Below are 17,220 nucleotides of genomic sequence, written 5' to 3'. Positions count from 1 at the left end.
TGTTACTTCCTAGTTCCGTCCTATCCCATGGGTCTCCTCTATTCGTCCTCTCTATCCGTGTTCTTGTGTTATGTTAAAAGCGTTTCCTTTGCCTTCGAACCGTCACGGCAGGACCATTCTGGAGGGACGAGGCATTAGTCGACGGGCGATCCAGATTTACCAGGTACCGTCGACCCACACAACGGCCCGCCGGCCCCCTCAGAACTTAGCGAATGAAACCCCATGGACCTTTTTACGCTCTAGCTCCTTGACCGACAGTTTTGTTTTCATGTTCATTCATCTATGGAATAAGAAACAATTAAATCCTTGCATGTAAATATCTGCCAGGCTGACTCTTGATTCTAAAGAATTTAATGATTCATGGATACCCAAACCATCTCATAGTAATACGCGAGTTAGACCAACCATCATAGAGTGAGGACGGTTTATTCGTTAACCCATTCGACTCTCCATTGCAGTGTTGTTAAAACAATCTTTTCAGTTGATCTGTGTATATGTCGAATAAATTTTTCTTCTCAAAGACCTATCGTGACCCTGACCTGGTGTCTCCCACTCATTGCTTTGTGCGCTGAACCTATACTCTACTCTGTTGCTGCACACGTGAATACAGACACACTAACCCTACTCTGAGATGCTATTGTTCAGTGGTTATGCCCAACCTCTTCCAGAATATTTTCTGTTGTTTGCCCTTTAGCTTTTCTACTTTATGCCCCCTCCCTAAAAAAGTTTTAATTTGCCAATTCTGTAGTATAAGAGTAGTACTGACTGGTTTTTCGTTTTTGTTTTGTTTCGAATACAAGGTCCGAATGGACATGTGGGCAGGAATTCCAAACTTGGGATACGTGGGCTGTTGTTGAATGGGCAACTAACTCAGGACTTTCGTGCTTTTTGTAAATATCTAAGTTTACAAAAACGCGCGGCGATCTCACGTCCAGGATTGCCTCTATGTGTCTTAGAGGTTTAATGGGTGGCGGTATGGAGGAGAGGATGGTGAGAAGCAGTTATTCTGCTGAAGTTGGTGAAGGGACTCTCTTCAAAGTTACCTGGGAAGTACTGCCTACCAATTACTGTGCTCTCTCCTCTTCCTTCTTTCACTCATCGTGGGTCTCTCCTCTCTCTTCTCTTTCTTTCCTTGTTTGTCTTCTCTCACACATTTTTTCTCTCTCTTTCTCTTTCTCTGTTTTATGTTGTTCTCTTTCTTTCTCTCTTCTCGCTCTCATTTGTCTATCTTCCTCTTTCTTTCGATCCTCTCTATCTCTCTTTCCGTTCATCCTTCGTCATGCCTCCATTCCTCTTGGCCCGCCTGTAACCTCTGTTGTAAGACAATTTCGTGTTTGAGCGCTGGCAGGAGCCCTCCGTCGCCACCAATCATCGAGGGAGAGCGTTTACCACCGGGTACAATACAAGCCCCGCCCCTCTCCATCCATTCATGTAGACAGTAGTCAACCAAGAGCGTGTGTTACATGTAGGAATATTTAGTTTATAGAGGCACGGCAGTACACTCTGAATGGTAAAAAAAAAGTATACTCACAATGTTCCAAATGTAACATTATGAATAAATTGTAAATTACAGTTCAGTGAAGTGCAGTGCATGGCCAGTTTATTTGGCAGACCAATTCATCCAGGCTTTCTCTAGAGTACTAGTGGGCTCCCTGAACAAGACCACCGTCCAGGAGGTATTGACCTTCGCAGCTCAGCTTAGACGGGACCACAGGACCTCAGGTCGGACCTAGCAGTGGTATTACACTTTCCATCCTTGTGAAAGTATTGCGGACCAGCGTCCCTCGAGGGCTATCGTCCTCAAATGAGTAGGCTCCACCTTCAGCCTCCCCTCCCACCACTGCTACTCCGCTCAGCCCCTCCTTGTCCACCACCTCTCTACCTCCCCTCACCACCTGCTACTTCCTCCTACCAACCTCGTCCTCGCCTCCACCACCTCTCTACTCCCCACCCACCTCCTCCCTCCACCACTCTCTACCCCCCCACCACCTCTCTACTCCCTCACCCCTCCTCCCTCACTCCCTCACCTACTCCCTACACCCTCCTCTACCACCCCTCTCTACCTCACCACCTCTCTACTCCCGTCACCCCTCCTCCCTTCCACCACCTTCTCTTATTCCCTCACCCCACCTCCCTTACCCCTGCCCTTCCTCCCTCCACCACCTCTCTACTCCCTCACCCACCTCTCTACTCCCTCACCCACCTCCCTTACCCCCTTCTTCCTTCTCCCTCCACCGCCTCTCTACTCCCTCACCCACCTACCCTTCACCACTCTTCCCGTTCTCCCTCCACCAGCCTCTACTACTCCCTCACCCCACCTCCCTTTTACCCCTCTTCCCTTCTCCCTCCACACCTCTCTACTCCCTCCATCCCACCTCCCTTACCCCTCTTCCCTCCTCCCTCCACCACCTCTCAACTCCCTCAACCCCACCTCCCTTACCACCTTTCCCTTTCTCATCCACCACCTCTCTACTCCCTCATCCCACCTCCCTTACCCCTCTTCCCTTCCTCCCCCACCACCTCTCTACTCCCTCACCCACCTCCCTTACCCCTCTATCCCTTCTTCCCTCCACCACCTCTTCTACTCCCTCACCACCTCCCTTACCCCTCCCCTTCCTTCCCTCCACCGCAACTCTCTACTACCCTTGAACCCACCTCCCCTTACCCCTCTGAGGGAGTAGAGAGGTGGTGGAGGGAGTAGAGAGGTGGTGGAGGGAGTAGAGAGGTGGTGGAGGGAGGGAGGAGGGGGACCAGATTAAATCACACTCTAGGTCCCTAGAGGCTCCTGTTGGTCCCGTGAACTGAGCTGGAAGGTCAAACCCCTGGACGTCTGCAGGGAGCCCACATAGACTCTAGAGAAGCCTGGATGAATTGGTCTGCCAAAATAACTGGCCATGACTGCACTTCACTGAACTGTACATTTACATTTATTCTAATTTACATTTGGAACATTGTGAGTATACTTTTTTTTACCCAGAGTGTACTGCCGTGCTCTATAACAAACATAAATATTCTAATGTAACACAACGCTCTGGGTTGACTACTCTACAAAAGGTATGGAAGGGGCGGGGCTTGGTATTGTACCTGGTAAACGCTCTCCTCTGATTGGTGGCCACGGAGGGGCTCATGTCCAGCCTCAAACACAATGTACTACAACAGAGGTAGCAGGCGGGGCCAAGAGGGATGGAGCATGACGAGATTAACGGAAAGAGAGATAGAGAGAGATCGAAAGAAAGAGATAGAGAGAGCGAGAGAGAGAAAGAAAGAGACAAAATACAGAGAAAGAGAAAGAGAGAGAAAAAAAAGTGTGTGAGAGAGACAAACAAGGAAAGAAAGAGAGAGAGAGAGAGACGATAGAGTGAAGAAGGAAGAGGAGAGAGCACAGTAATTGGTCAGGCAGTAGTTCCAGGTACTGAAGAGGTCCCTTCACCAACTTCAGCAGAATACTGCTCCACCTCTCCTCTACCACCTAGACACATAGAGGCCAATCCTGACTTGAGATCCGCGTTTGTAACTTAGATGATTTACACGAAAGTCTGAGTTAGTTACACGCACGTATCCCAAGTTTGGATTCTGCCCACAGTCATTGGACTCTTGTATTCGAAACAAAACAAACGAAAACAGTCACTACTACTACAGAATTGCAAATTAAAACTTTTTTAGGGAGGGGCATACAGTAGAAAAAGCTAAAGGGGCAAACAACAGAAATTTGGAAGAGGTTGGGGCATAACCACTGAACATAAGCATTCAGAGTAAGGGTTAGTGTTGTCTGTATTCAGTGTGAGCAACAGAGTAGAGTATCAGGTTCAGCCAAAAGCAAGAGGGGAGAACAACCAGTCAGGGTCAGATAGGTCTTTAGAAGAAAATCAGAACATATACACAGATCAACTGAAAAGATATGGTTTAACAACACTGCAATGGGAGAGTCGAATGGTTGAACAAAACCGTCTACTATGATGGTTGGTCTACTGCGTATTACTGAGATGGTTTGGGTATCATGAATCATTAATTCAAGCAGATCAGCGGCAGATATTTACATCAAGGATTAATTGTTTCTTATTCCATAGAATGAATGACATGAAAACACTGTCGTCAGTAGAAGCTAGAGCGTAAAAGGTCCCATGGGGTTTCATCGCTAGTTCTGATGGGCCGCGGGTTGTGTGGCGACGTACCTGGTAAACTGGATCGTCCACCTCGTCCTCCAGAATGGTCTGCGTGACGGTTGAAGAGAAGGAACGTTTTACATAACAACAAGAACACGGATAGAGAGGAGAATAGAGCAAGACCATGGATAGACGAATAGAAGTACAGAGAGAAGAAAAGAGAGAGAACAAAAGAGCATGCAAGGGCGTCAGCTGTGAGCAATCAGCCACTGGCTTAGGGGAAAACAGGCGTTTTCTATTAGGAACTCAGGAGAGAGTATCTAGTCTTAACCTATTGTGCCTCATCTTAACCTATTGTGCCTCGTCTTAACCTATTGTGCCTAGTCTTAACCTATTGTGTTTAGTCTTAACCTGATGTCTGAGTTACTGTATTCATTTTCCAACATAATAATATATACCATTGTGGACACAGATATACATTACATTAAGCCTTTTACATTGACAGGAGTCTTTTTCGATGCATGAAAGTCACGTTTCAGGATAAAAAAATTGTGGCATTATATCATCCCTCAAAACACCTTAAATAATTTGAATTGCAGTCACAGCCCAAGCCGAGATCTGGACTAGTTCTCAAAGCACGTGAAGCAGTCGTCTCTGCCTGCTGGTCGCTAGGCTACGCGAGAACGCTTTCAATGGGAAAATGTGGATACGCGTCATCTCCCTTCCTCTAATATCTCTCACTATACTCATGAGTACACTCAATTTGGCCATTGTGCATAACGGTCATGGTAGCAGTTCTGTTGTTGTTTGTTGTTGTTATTTACCTGGTAGACGGCCTGCTCACACTGCTTGTCCTTCTGGGCCTTCTTCTCCATCTCCTCGCGCTGCTTGATGTCGTAGATGAGTGTGAAGAGGTCACGCAAGTCAATGATCAGGGGCTCTGCCTGCCAGGGAGGGAGGGAGGGATGTGGAGGAAGAGGAGCACACACCTTCATCATCTTCCAGACGACACACACGTTGTTCACACACACTTACGTGGCAATCCCAACAACACAGTGCTTCAAATATCTCACAGGATAAAAGCAGAGTCCTTCCTATTGGACAATCCTTCAACTTTGTTACAAATGGTTGCTCCCTATGTATTGTATTTGAAATGTGTTGATTGATTGTAACTTTGGCTGTAACGCTCTTTCTGACTACTACATCTCATTAGGATCTCAGGTCCTGTGCTCACCGACTGGCCGGACTTGATGGCCACGAACCGGTGGTGACCCTCCTTCCCGCAGACGTAGCCGAAGGCCCGGTGGTCCCGGGTATCCTTGGCGATATAGGAGATCTCATGCACTGAGTGGTGATGCAGCAGAACCTGAACACACAGGCAGGAAGTGACAGAAGTTAGAGTTAGGAAGTGATGTAGTAGATCTGAGAAACAGGGAAGAGGAAGTGACAGGTCAGGATGAGGAAATGGACCATACAAAATGGAGGGGGCTTGGAGACCCATGTTGGACACTGTATGGTTAAGCTCCTGGTTTTATAGTTTAGTTAGATCCGGGAGTTTTTTCAGACATGTGACCTGTCTAGGAAAACTCCTGGCTCTACTCTAAACATTTCTAATGAATTTCATGAATTCTTGAAATAATGTTTTGTTTCAAAATGAGGGAGTGAACTGGGAGTTCACGGTAAGTAGGCTACAGCTTCTTACTATTTCTAATACTACGGCAATATTGTGCTCCAGATTCACCGCCTCAGAGAATGAGGGAAAGCAAATGTAAATGCATTAGTCTTTCTTTGTCTAACTGTTGACAGGGAATAGTCTTGACAAGAATAACTGCCACTTATGCCATTCTTCCCTTTTTCTCCTCATTTCCAGCTCTCACATGTCTCTGTGGGATAGGAGACGCAACGCATTTACTGCTTGAACAACGGCAGATCAGGGTGTGTGTGTCCGTGTGTGTATGTGCGTGCTTGTGCGTGTGTATGTGCGCAGATCAGACAACCCTTTTTCACTTATTTGGAAGATTTCTCTAACCTGGGGGGAATGATGTTGTTGCGTATTGCGCAATATGCAAAAAGATGCGTCGTCAAAAGAGCGTGGGCAGCCCTGAACGCCCGGTTCAAAAGCACAACTGACACACACACGTGCTCAAAGTAGTTGGGCTGTCACTCACCTAATCCCACCTGCTGCTCCACTAACAGCGTTGATAAGCTTTTAGCAACAGGGATGAGCTACTAAGAAATTAAACCAGGGCTTATTCAGTGGGGTGCACTGATAAGAACGTGGCAGAGAGAAATAGAACATACTAGAGCTGACAATATTCTATAGTCTAGTTGACAGTAAACGGTGTCTTGTCTACATGACACGTTTCTATCCGAATGTTCTGCAACGCCTCGTCCTGCTGAAAGAGCCCCGTATTTTACCATTACGATTGTTGGGTAAATTAAGTGCTGCTGGGGGAATCAGTTTATAAAATGAAAGGGCATTAGGGGGGACGATGATTCTCAAACAAAATTACAGAAGCTGCATGTGGTGATGAGCGTCAGAGGGTAGAGCTTACACACACACACACACACACACGCACACAGACACACACACACACAGACACACACACACACACACACTACGGGGCTCTATGAGGGGTATTATCTAGTTGTTGTTGATAAATGACAGGGCTCGTGGCGAATAACGGGTGGCACCACTATCCAACGAAAATAAAAATGGAAGTCATCAAATATCAAATCATGAGTTGTCTTGTGGGACGGGTCTATATACAGTATTGCGTAATGATATTTTTTCCCTTTAATGACAGTTGAAGTGGAGCTATGGGACAATTAGGCTAGCAGTTAGCAATGATGATGATTAGGGGTGGAACTGTGGGCTAATTAGCCTAGTGGATAGTGGTGATGAATGGGGGGGGTTGAGGGGGGGACAGAAGGTTTCTGGGCCCCCAGGGGAGGTGATGAGGGGGAAGGGGATAACATCATATCCCTCATATACACACTGTCATTATAACAGACAGGTCTTTATCATCAGACAGTAGCCATCATACAGCAGGCCAGGCCCAGGTTAAGTCAAAGCAGTTTACTCATTCTACATTCCAAATCAACCCTTAGCCCCTACTCCCTAGACACTGATGTTGCTATATCTACTGTCATGACGTGCCCTTGGGGGGTAGGGGGGATCATAGCCCACCGCCCCTCTCTCACTCTCTCTCCACAGTTTAATGATGGTCATAAATACCTGCAGGAAAACTCTCTCTCTCACTCTCAGAAATGAACTTCAAATCCCTTTGTTACCACAGAGAGAGGCGTTGCAGTACGGTAACATCAAAAGGTTGAATAATTAAACAGTATTTCTGTATTCCAGACATTTGGAATGGTCCGTTGGTATTTAAAGAACAATCCTGTGAAATTTGTTAATAATTTGTGATCTAACTAAAGACGGTAGGACAACATAACTGTATCTCTGAATGTATATATTTCCCAGTTGTCAGGGTCACATCCAAATGTGGGGGAACATATATGATTATATATGAAACTATTTGTGAGAAGATGTAATGTGATGTTAGCCTTCTAAATGAGAGAATTGTTTTTCATATGAAGTCTAAACCAAGTCAGTGGCCACGCCCACGTGAGCACAGACATTACATCGGCGTCATGGAACGCCCCCTTTTCCCAGAAGTGTATAAAACCCACTTCCGACAAAATATACGTTAGACCAGTTACGTGCAGCACCAGCTGAATACGTTACAAATGGTTCAGAAATCTACCAGTCTATAGACCAAGCAGACTAAGGCGTGAACCGGACGTTACGAATGGTTAAGAAATCTACAAAACTAAAGACTACACATTCAGCTGTTTAAGTACTTTATTCTGGTAAACGCGACCGATCGAACGACCGAATGGTACTCGGAAAGATCCATTCGGGAGAACCATTGAACCTATTGAACGACCATTGGTACGCCTGACGTATACATCATAACAAGCTACAACTACGAAAGACTTTGATCTCTGGTGGACAAACCAGAGACTTTCTGTCGACTGACTCTCCAGCAGACGGACCGGCGATCACAGAGAGAGACAACAAAGGCCTACACTCGTAAATATGTAAATTGCAATTCCTTTTGAATAAGCGGCTGTGCATGTGCAAAGTATTAGCATTTCCATGAGCATAGTGATTGTGTGTACGATATTGGAGTTCTTTGTCTTTTCTCCCGCTCTTTCTTACTTGCCCCTCCCTTTTAATTTGGTGTAACAAGCCATCATGTCGGTTTAATCCACTAGGGACTTTTCATTGTATCATGTTAGTAACCAATGTATAACCTATCCTGTGTGTGTTTATGTACTTCTGTGTGATTATTTAATTAGTTCGTACATAAATAATTAAGCCAATTGGTATATCGCTGATTCATCATTTATGCTAGGGTTTGTGCAGATATCCAAGAGTTTGCAACATTCAGAATATGACGGATGAGGTAATACATTAATAAGTGACTGTAATCGATAAGATAGGAAAATATCTGAAGAGAGTTAAATTCGGGAAATAGTAACTCTTTAAACAATATTTTCCTGTGGTGCCCCGACTTCCTAGTTAATTCATGTTTACGTGAATAGTTTAATCACGTAATAATTACACCTAGAGAATTGATTTGATAATATAACAGTCTTCACATTAATGATAGTCCAAAAGACACGACACTACACAGGATAATAGATCTAAGGATTACATGGGTGGAAGCAATGTTGCGACATTTCCACCTAGCCAATTAGAAGGCTTGATGACATTTTTACCATAATGTAGAGTATCCTTCCACTCTGAGTGGGTGAAAAAGCACCTTGGTGATGAAATGTCACATCCTTATGTTTTAAAATACATTTTACCAAGACAAATAGGATTCTTCATGTTCTGAATCGTTCAGTGGGGTCTTTCTCTAACATGTCATTAACATTATATCCAAGAAGTCAGATTTCGTAACATAATACATCCGATAATAAGTACTGGGCTCTGTTGACAGAGCAGTGCCGCTTTCTCGTAGCAACTTGAGGATTGTACATGTTGTGGTGGTCAATGCAAAGTTGTTTCCCGCGGGTCGCAAGAATCTAAGTTAGCATGATACGAGCCGAATTAAATGCAAAAGGGTTTCAAAATAAAAAGCTTGCTATACGCTCTGCGCTCCGTTGACATTTCACAGACATGGGCTACACTTTTTTGTGAGAAATCTTTCAAAAAAGAACACGAATTTCGCATTCATATGAAAAGCGTATACTGAAGTATGAGAACATTACATGTCATGTCTCAAAATCGATATTAATCTTACCTCTATATTGCTTTATGTAATATTCCACGGGTTCCACGGTGGTAGCCTATTTTCCAGATTTTTTACACATTTTTCCTCTGGCCTCCATTTGGATGATTGGTTTTCTTAGAGGAGTATCTATTTCACCCATTGGTCAAAAGATGCGTTTTTGATTGGACACCCTACATAATGTTTATATCTATCTGCTTTTGTTCTATTAGTTGGCATGTCAACTGCACCATATGGCAGGTAGGCGAACAAGATGGCTGCCCTTTTTCTACATGACTGTGATTGAACTCGAATGTCCTATAAATGTTCAGAGCAGCTGGGGCTGGGCCTGGCTGCGTAACTCAGCTAAGCCGACGGGCAGGCCCGGCGGCGCAGCTACGCAGTGGAGCCTCATCACTCACTCACCCCTGATCTCTCGTCGTAAATCTTGATCCCCCCGAAGGAGATGGTGATGAAGACTCTCTGCTTGTGCTCTCCTTTGGAACGCGCCGACGTAGCCATCCCCTGCAGGAGAGGAAGAGACACAGGGAGATGAAGGGAAATACGCTCAGCGTGAAAGACAGCAGCGTCCCGCCGACTCACGACTCAGGTAAGTATGACAGGGGGGAGAAGGAGAGGAGGAGAGGGGGAAGAGGGAAGGGAAGAGGGTGGCAGCTGTTACATAAGGTGCAGTAGGACAGAACGTTCTTTCATGTTGCTCCTTTTGAACCTTCATTCTCTCAACACTTCAGTGTTTTTCTTTTTCATCACAGAGTCTTTTATTGTTTAGTATTTGAGAGGCTGGTTTCTTAAGTAGGCTGCTGCTGCCTGCACCTCGTGACACAAGCCGCCAAACTACAATGTAGCGAGTTTGAGTTGTGCTGACTGAAAGTATTCCGCTGACCGACCATAGCCTCCACCTCGCTGGAACACTTCCGTCTTGCTGACTGAACAACCACAGAACCTTTGAAGTAGATGTTCCCATGCATCTTAGCTGCTTTTCCCCCTTACAAAAACAATTAACATTTCCTGCATGTTCCTCAGACTTATACCGAGGCACGACCCTCCCTCGCTAACGCACGCCTGACATGTCTTTCATGTAAAGAAGCTGTGTGAGAAGAGAAAGAAGGCAGAACCTCATTGTGAACGCTGAACACGTCTGACAACCCTGGAACCCCAGTCACGTTGAGGAGGGTTGAGCGAGCGACCCTGTACACTACCAGTACAATATATCACCCCCTCTCTCCTCTTTTCAACCTCAGCATAAGCTCGGAGCCTCAGCCCTTAATACAGAGACGCTTTGAAAACATCAACCATCAAACTCTCTCCCTCCCCATTCTCCAGAGTGGGAAACAAAGAGCGATCCGATGAATAGTGGAGAGAGGGGAGTCTATGGCTGTCGTCAATCCACAATCGGCTTCTCCATTTGGTGGATTAAGTCCTCAAGCTTTAGAGAGGCAGCTCGATAGAGACCCCTTCCCCTCCTCTATTCCATCCCTCCATCCCCTCCTCTGCCTGTCTAGATAACAGCATGCCTGTATTGACATAAGAGCATTGACTGTAACTAGCAGTGACTGCTGGATATGGGAGTCATAGGCAGGTCACTGTTCAAATGTCACAGCGTGGATCTACAAGACTCCTGCTTGTTGTGTTATTGGACATGTGGAGCAACTCACACTACATCTGATATGAGAGGATCAGAGCAGGAGATGGATTTGCCTGTTGGCTGTGCGGGAATGCTACTATGTCTCCAGCATGGTTTAAATCGTCCAGAAGAGAAGTAATATAACTGGGCACAAACTGGTTGAATCAACGCTGTTTCAATATATTTTGTCAACGTATTGTGACGTGAATACCACCACCCTCTCCTAAGTTCAAGGCACTTTCCTCGTGCGTGCGCACGCACACCTTGAGCTTCATCATGGAGTCCTGGCACAGCTTGTCCCCGCGCGCCGCTGTCACCTCATCAATCCCAATCAGCTTGGCCTTGTAGCGCACGCCATCACCACGGAAACGCTTAATCAGCCCCGCCTCACTGCGGTCCTGACCTGCAGAGGGAGAGAGAATATACGGACAGGGCGAGAGAGAGGGGGGGGGCGGTACAAGAGAGAAGGGAGAGAGAGAGGACAGGGAGAGAGAAGAGGGGGTACAGAGAGGAGGGAGGGGTACAGAGATAGGAGGGGGGGTACGAGAGAGAGAGAGGGGGGTAAGAGAGAGGGGGGGTACAAGAGAGAGGGGGGGTACAGAGAGAGAGGGGGGGTACAGAAGAGGCGAGAGCGAGTGAGAGCAGGAGGAAGGAGAGAATGATAAATTACAGGTACTGTAGCAGGGACATGTCAGTTTCAACTGATTTTAGGAGCTCAGAGGTGTGTGTGTCTGGTCTATGTCTGTGCATGCGAAGGTAGAGGGTACTGTAGTGTGGGAAAATACATAATTATGGAATATTAATATCAAATGTCTTCAGGAGAAACTAGAGCATCACCTTCATCATCCTGTCTCCCTGACGAAGGCTATGACGCCGAAACACATCAGGAGGCTTCTTAGAATCTGGTCTCCTGAACAACATGCCACAGCAACAAAGGACTTTTATATCACAAAGAGGGTCTTGATTCTCCTTGTTTTCCTGACTGAGTGAAAAAAAAAGATTTGAAATAGAAAAAAATGAAATCTTACGACTAATATGCCAAAATCTAAATAGCCCACTGAACTGTAGGGCTAACCAAATCAGAAAACAACCGACAACTGAACAATCCAGCACCACCTATCCCAGCAGGACATTCCGGGAGCTCGGGAGTGGGGCTGACGGGGAGGCAGTGGGTACAGAGGTGGTCACTGCACCCCCCCCCTGTTCATGGGAGCTGTTGGCTGGGTGATAACAGCATGAAAGGCTGCTATTGAGAGGAATCATCTCGGTCCAGCGGACCGCCACAACCCATAAGCCCCCTATGGGTGATAGATGGATGGGAAAAGAGGAGGGAGAGGGGGAGAGAGGGCAGAGGGGGAGAGAGAGGCAGAGGGGAGAGGAGGGAGAGGGGGAGAGAGAGCAGAGGAGAGAGAGGAGAGGCGAGAGAGGGCGAGGGGAGGAGAGGCAGAGGGGGAGAGAGAGGCAGAGGGGGAGAGGAGAGGCAGAGGCGGGAGAGAGAGGCAGAGGGGGAGAGAGAGAGTGAGGAGTGGGAGATGGAGGAAATATCTTTGTCTGACTAGCTACAGGCTCTTTTGGTACACACACAAATGTATATGTGGACACCCCTTGAAATTAGTAGATTCGGCTATTTCAGCCACACCCGTTGCTGACAGGTGTATAAAATCGAGCACACCGCCATGCAATCTCCATAGACAAACATTGGCAGTAGAATGGCCTTACTGAAGAGCTCAGTGACTTTCAATGCGGAACAGTCATAGGATGCCACCTTTCCAACAAGTCATTTCCTCAAATTTCGGCCCTGCTAGAGCTGCCCCAGTCAACTGTAAGTGCTGTTATTGTGAAGTGGAAACCTCTTGGAGCACAACGGCTCATCCATAAAGTGGTAGGCCACACAAGCTCACAGAATGGGRCCGCCGAGTGCTGAACCGCGTAGTGCATAAAAATCATCTGTCCTCGGTTGCAACACTCACTACCGAGTTCCAAACTGTTTCTGTAAGAAACGTCAGCACAAGAACTGCTCGTCGGGAGCTTCATGAAATGGGTTTCCATGGCTGAGCAGCCACACACAAGCCTAAAATCACCATGCGCAATGCCAAGTGTCAGCTGGAGTGATGTAAAGCTCGCTGCCATTGGACTCTGGAGCAGTCTCTGGAGTGATGAATCACGTTTCACCATCTGGCAGTCTGACGGACGAATCTGGGTTTGGCGGATGCCAGGAGACCGCTTCATGGCCCAATGCACAGTACCTACTGCAAAGTTTGGTGGAGGAGGAATTATGGTCTGGGGCTGTTTTCCATGATTCGGGCTAGGCTCCTTAGTTCAAGTGAAGGGAAATCTAGACAATTCTGTGCTTCCAACTTTGTGTCAACAGTTTGAGGAAGGCCCTTTCCTGTTTCAGCATGACAATGCCCCCATGGACATAGCGAGGCTCATCCATAAAATCCATACAGAAATGGTTTGTCGAGATCGGTGTGGAAGAACTTGACTGGCATGCACAGAGCCCTGACCTCAACCGCAACGAACACCTTTGGGATGAATTGGAACGCAGACTGGGAACCAGGCCTAATCACCCAACATCAGTGCCCGACCTCATTAATACTCTTGTGGCTGAATGAAAGCAAGTCCCCGCAGCAATGTTCCAACATCAGTTGTAAAGCCTTCCCAGAAGAGTGGAGGCTGTTATAGCAGCAAAGGGGGGACCAACTCCATATTAATGCCCATGACTTTGGAATGAGATGTTCGACGAGCAGTTTTGGTCATGTAGTGTACGTCCGGTCTCTCTGTCGGTCTCTCCTGTCATCATCCTCCCCCACCTAACCATCGCCTCGACACCGAAATGTTTCTCATTTTGTCTTCCCCTCCGCGTTTTGATTATGTTGGCCCAAACCATCCACTTGTCTGTGTCTGTGAGTAACCTGTCTCTACATAACCTGTAGGTGGTTTGTCAGTGTTAACCATCTGTCGCTGCTGACACACACACGCGCACACACACCGCTGACACACAGGGATAGTGGTATTTCAAATCAAGGTCGACGGCACCTTGGAGAGTTTAGACTATTTCAGGCCCCGCTTTGCCTCACTATTATAGGTCAAGGGACTATACAGTACATCACATCAGATAGCAGGGCATTTTAAACAGGTTGCATGGCTAAGGTCTGTGCAACCGAAGCAGGACAGCCTTTACTATCTCTAACAAAAAAACGTCAAGCTGCACACTAAGACCATATTACACCAAATGAGCTCATTCCACCGCTGAAAACATATGCCATATCTTACAGAAATGTAATTTGAGTTTCCCCTCCTCTCGCTGAATATTTCAGTGTAATAGTGTGTCAGTGTTTATATTCCCCGGGGAAGTAGAAATAAAAATAGGATGAGAAAAAAGGTCAAATGTAATGGCCCCTGCAAATGAAGGTGGAGAGCCTTCCGTCATCTTGGAGACGGCCCGGCTCATAGTAATACCTGGAACGGAATTCATGGAATGGTATCGACCACATCAAACACATGGTTTCCATGTGAATGATAGAATCCCATTCACTCCATTCCAGCCATTATTATGAGCCGTCCCCTCAGCAGCCTCCACTGATGCACAGTCGCTCACTAATTCACCAGGGCTCAACTCTCTAAAGGGGGACAGGGCTTGAAGATGCTTAAGTCATTAAACTCTCCAAGTAGGTGAATGTCACATCTAATTCTTGTTTCTCTGCTAGAGGATAGGCCTAGAGAATGAGGCTCATATAGTCACTGAGCGTTGGAGACCGGTCTAGTGCGTTATCAGCTGGCATGCACGATCTAGAACTACAAGGGAGAAACCACATAACACACATTTTTTTTTGTGCTGTTGATTTGAAAGCTCATCCCTTCCCTATATTCGTTCTTCACAAAATGTGTTTTGACTGTACCATATCGTCACCTCAAATCTATTCACATTTCCCACACTGCGTGTCATGTTGAATTGGTATTATAGCGTGCATCTTGATGTCTTCAATCATACACTTTAACATACTGAATGCTGCATCATAAAACAGCATCATAAAGTGCATCATATCATCTATCATCAAGTCTATATTTTACTACTACAGTACTGTATCATCCGCCCCCCCCCCCCCCCCCATCTGTGTCCCCTAAGCAGATTGCTGCTCTACACTGTACTCTATGCCAACTGTGTAACACACACTTGACGAGACATTTTGTAGATTTATGCAAAGATCCCAAAAAACCCCAAGCAGGGCCTCACTGCCACAGGAAACGCTAGCATTGCCAGAGTCTCTAGATACAGCATGGTAACCCCTGCAGAACCTCAGGGTTCACATCACGGTGAGCGCCACCACAATGAGACTTGAGAACCAACCGCTGCAGGGAATGAGGATGTTGATTGCATGATGTTTCCAGCCTTTGGGAAGAAGCACGGTATGACTCACACCCTCTTGGCTCCTGGAAGAGTTTACAAAAAGGTTGAGGCAAGTCCCTACTCCCATTCTGTATTTTTTTGACAGTCTCAGAGTCAAACTTGCCAGAGTAGCTTGCTAGGCTAGCCACATGAAAGTATAGCAGGCACTGCCAGAAAACCTGTTTTTGTAATAGTGGGAACTGTAAACATAAGTTTCTGGAAGCAATTCAGGCTAAAGCACTCCAGTTACCCACCTGAGACGAAAATACCTCAACCTACTGAGAGGACGATTACCGCTAGCCCTGCCCTCCATAGCGGTTCGGAAGGTAGAGTCAGTGACTAGCTAGCTGTGAAGAAGATAGTGGCTGCGTCCCCACCCCCCCCCCCCCCCCCCTCCCCGCCTCAGTAAAATGGGGACGAGGAAAGGACAGATGGCATGATGGCACCAGATGGAGAGTCATAAGTGGCCCTCCAGATACGAGACATTGGCAACAGGAACTTTGGTTCGGGAGCCCAGCACCTAAGGAAGCTTAACCTTTGAACTTTACAGAGGCTGTTACCCATCTACAGTATCTATGCATCGGTGTCTATTTATAATATGAATGTATACATGTGCAATATGAATGTATGCATTGCTACAATCTGTTTTTATGTATGTATGCATCCATACATGCAGCCATTCATCCATCCATCTGTCGTCTGTCTGTTTTTCGTCTGTCTGTTCATTCATAACTCAGCTTTAGACAGTCTTACAGAATGTTCTCCTGTCATGTCTCTGCTTCTAGTCCTCTGAGGCTGGGTGTGAAGGCCTGTCTAGAGTAGATTAGGGCAAATCTGCCTGCACCATCTGCCACCCCTTCCCTTTACCTTCCCTTCCTTTCCATCCCCTGCGTGTGTGGATGAAGTAACATTCACAAGCCTCATCCCACACGTCACACACACACGTTTACTAAACTATATACACAATATATATATTATATACTATATACACCCAATGCACACAGACTTGGAATAAGAATACAACATTAGGGCAGAGTCCCGATTCTCCACCCTTCTCCCACTTGCACACTTTCTCGCATAGATCTAACAATGGTGGAAACTCACCCCAGCCAATGCTTCCACGTATGCTTTGAAATCCATGAGGGCGGAGTGCGCAGGTGCACACCTCTGGAGAAGGGTGGAGAATGGAGACGTAGCCTGGGTCTACACCGTGTAGCAGTGAACACACAGCAGACGAGACGGCGGGGTGCCTCTTGAATGAATCGCTAAACCAATTAGTGAGTTAGCGAAGGGTATTTTGCACATCATCAATGCGGTGGATAGTACACTGATCACGTTAGTTACACAAACGTATTGATGTGCTTTAGCTGGGTAGTCATGGTCAAATGACTCTTCAGCAGGGGGCAAATGACAGAATCATTACGGCGATGATTACAACAGTATGATCATGTGCCCCCCAATTTGATACTCTTTCAAGATAAATATATAGAATATAGATGATATTCTTGACAGGATGAATCTGGGTTTGGCGGATACCAGGAGAACGCTACCTTCCCCAATGATAGTGCCAACTGTAACGTTTGGTTGAGGAGGAATAATGGTCTGAGGCTGTTTTTCATGATTTGGACTACGCCCCTTAGTTCCAGTGACAGGAAATCTTAACGCTACAGCATACAATGACATTCTAGACGATTCTGTGCTTCCAACTTTTTGGGGAAGGCCCTTTCCTGTCTCAGCATTACAATGCACCCGTGCACAAAGCGAGGTCCATACAGAAATCGTTTGTTGAGATCGGTGTGG

General features: G+C 46.5%; 1 protein-coding gene across 1 annotated transcript in view; it reads right to left on the bottom strand.

The window, feature by feature from the left end:
• Nucleotides 1–17,220, bottom strand: part of c8b (complement component 8, beta polypeptide) — a 39,094-nt gene that overhangs the window by 17,491 nt on the left and 4,383 nt on the right. The window contains exons 2-7 of the mRNA XM_024009981.2: nt 11,294–11,433; nt 9,812–9,910; nt 5,338–5,469; nt 4,928–5,047; nt 4,173–4,211; nt 3,085–3,150 (exon numbers count right to left, since the gene is read on the bottom strand). Coding sequence (XP_023865749.2) covers nt 3,085–3,150; nt 4,173–4,211; nt 4,928–5,047; nt 5,338–5,469; nt 9,812–9,910; nt 11,294–11,433 — 596 coding nt within the window. The remainder of the gene's footprint in view (nt 1–3,084; nt 3,151–4,172; nt 4,212–4,927; nt 5,048–5,337; nt 5,470–9,811; nt 9,911–11,293; nt 11,434–17,220) is intronic.

This window comes from Salvelinus sp. IW2-2015, linkage group LG19 (genome assembly GCF_002910315.2).
Source record: "Salvelinus sp. IW2-2015 linkage group LG19, ASM291031v2, whole genome shotgun sequence".
NCBI lineage: Eukaryota > Metazoa > Chordata > Actinopteri > Salmoniformes > Salmonidae > Salvelinus > Salvelinus sp. IW2-2015.
This window is presented reverse-complemented; position numbering and strand designations above follow the sequence as displayed.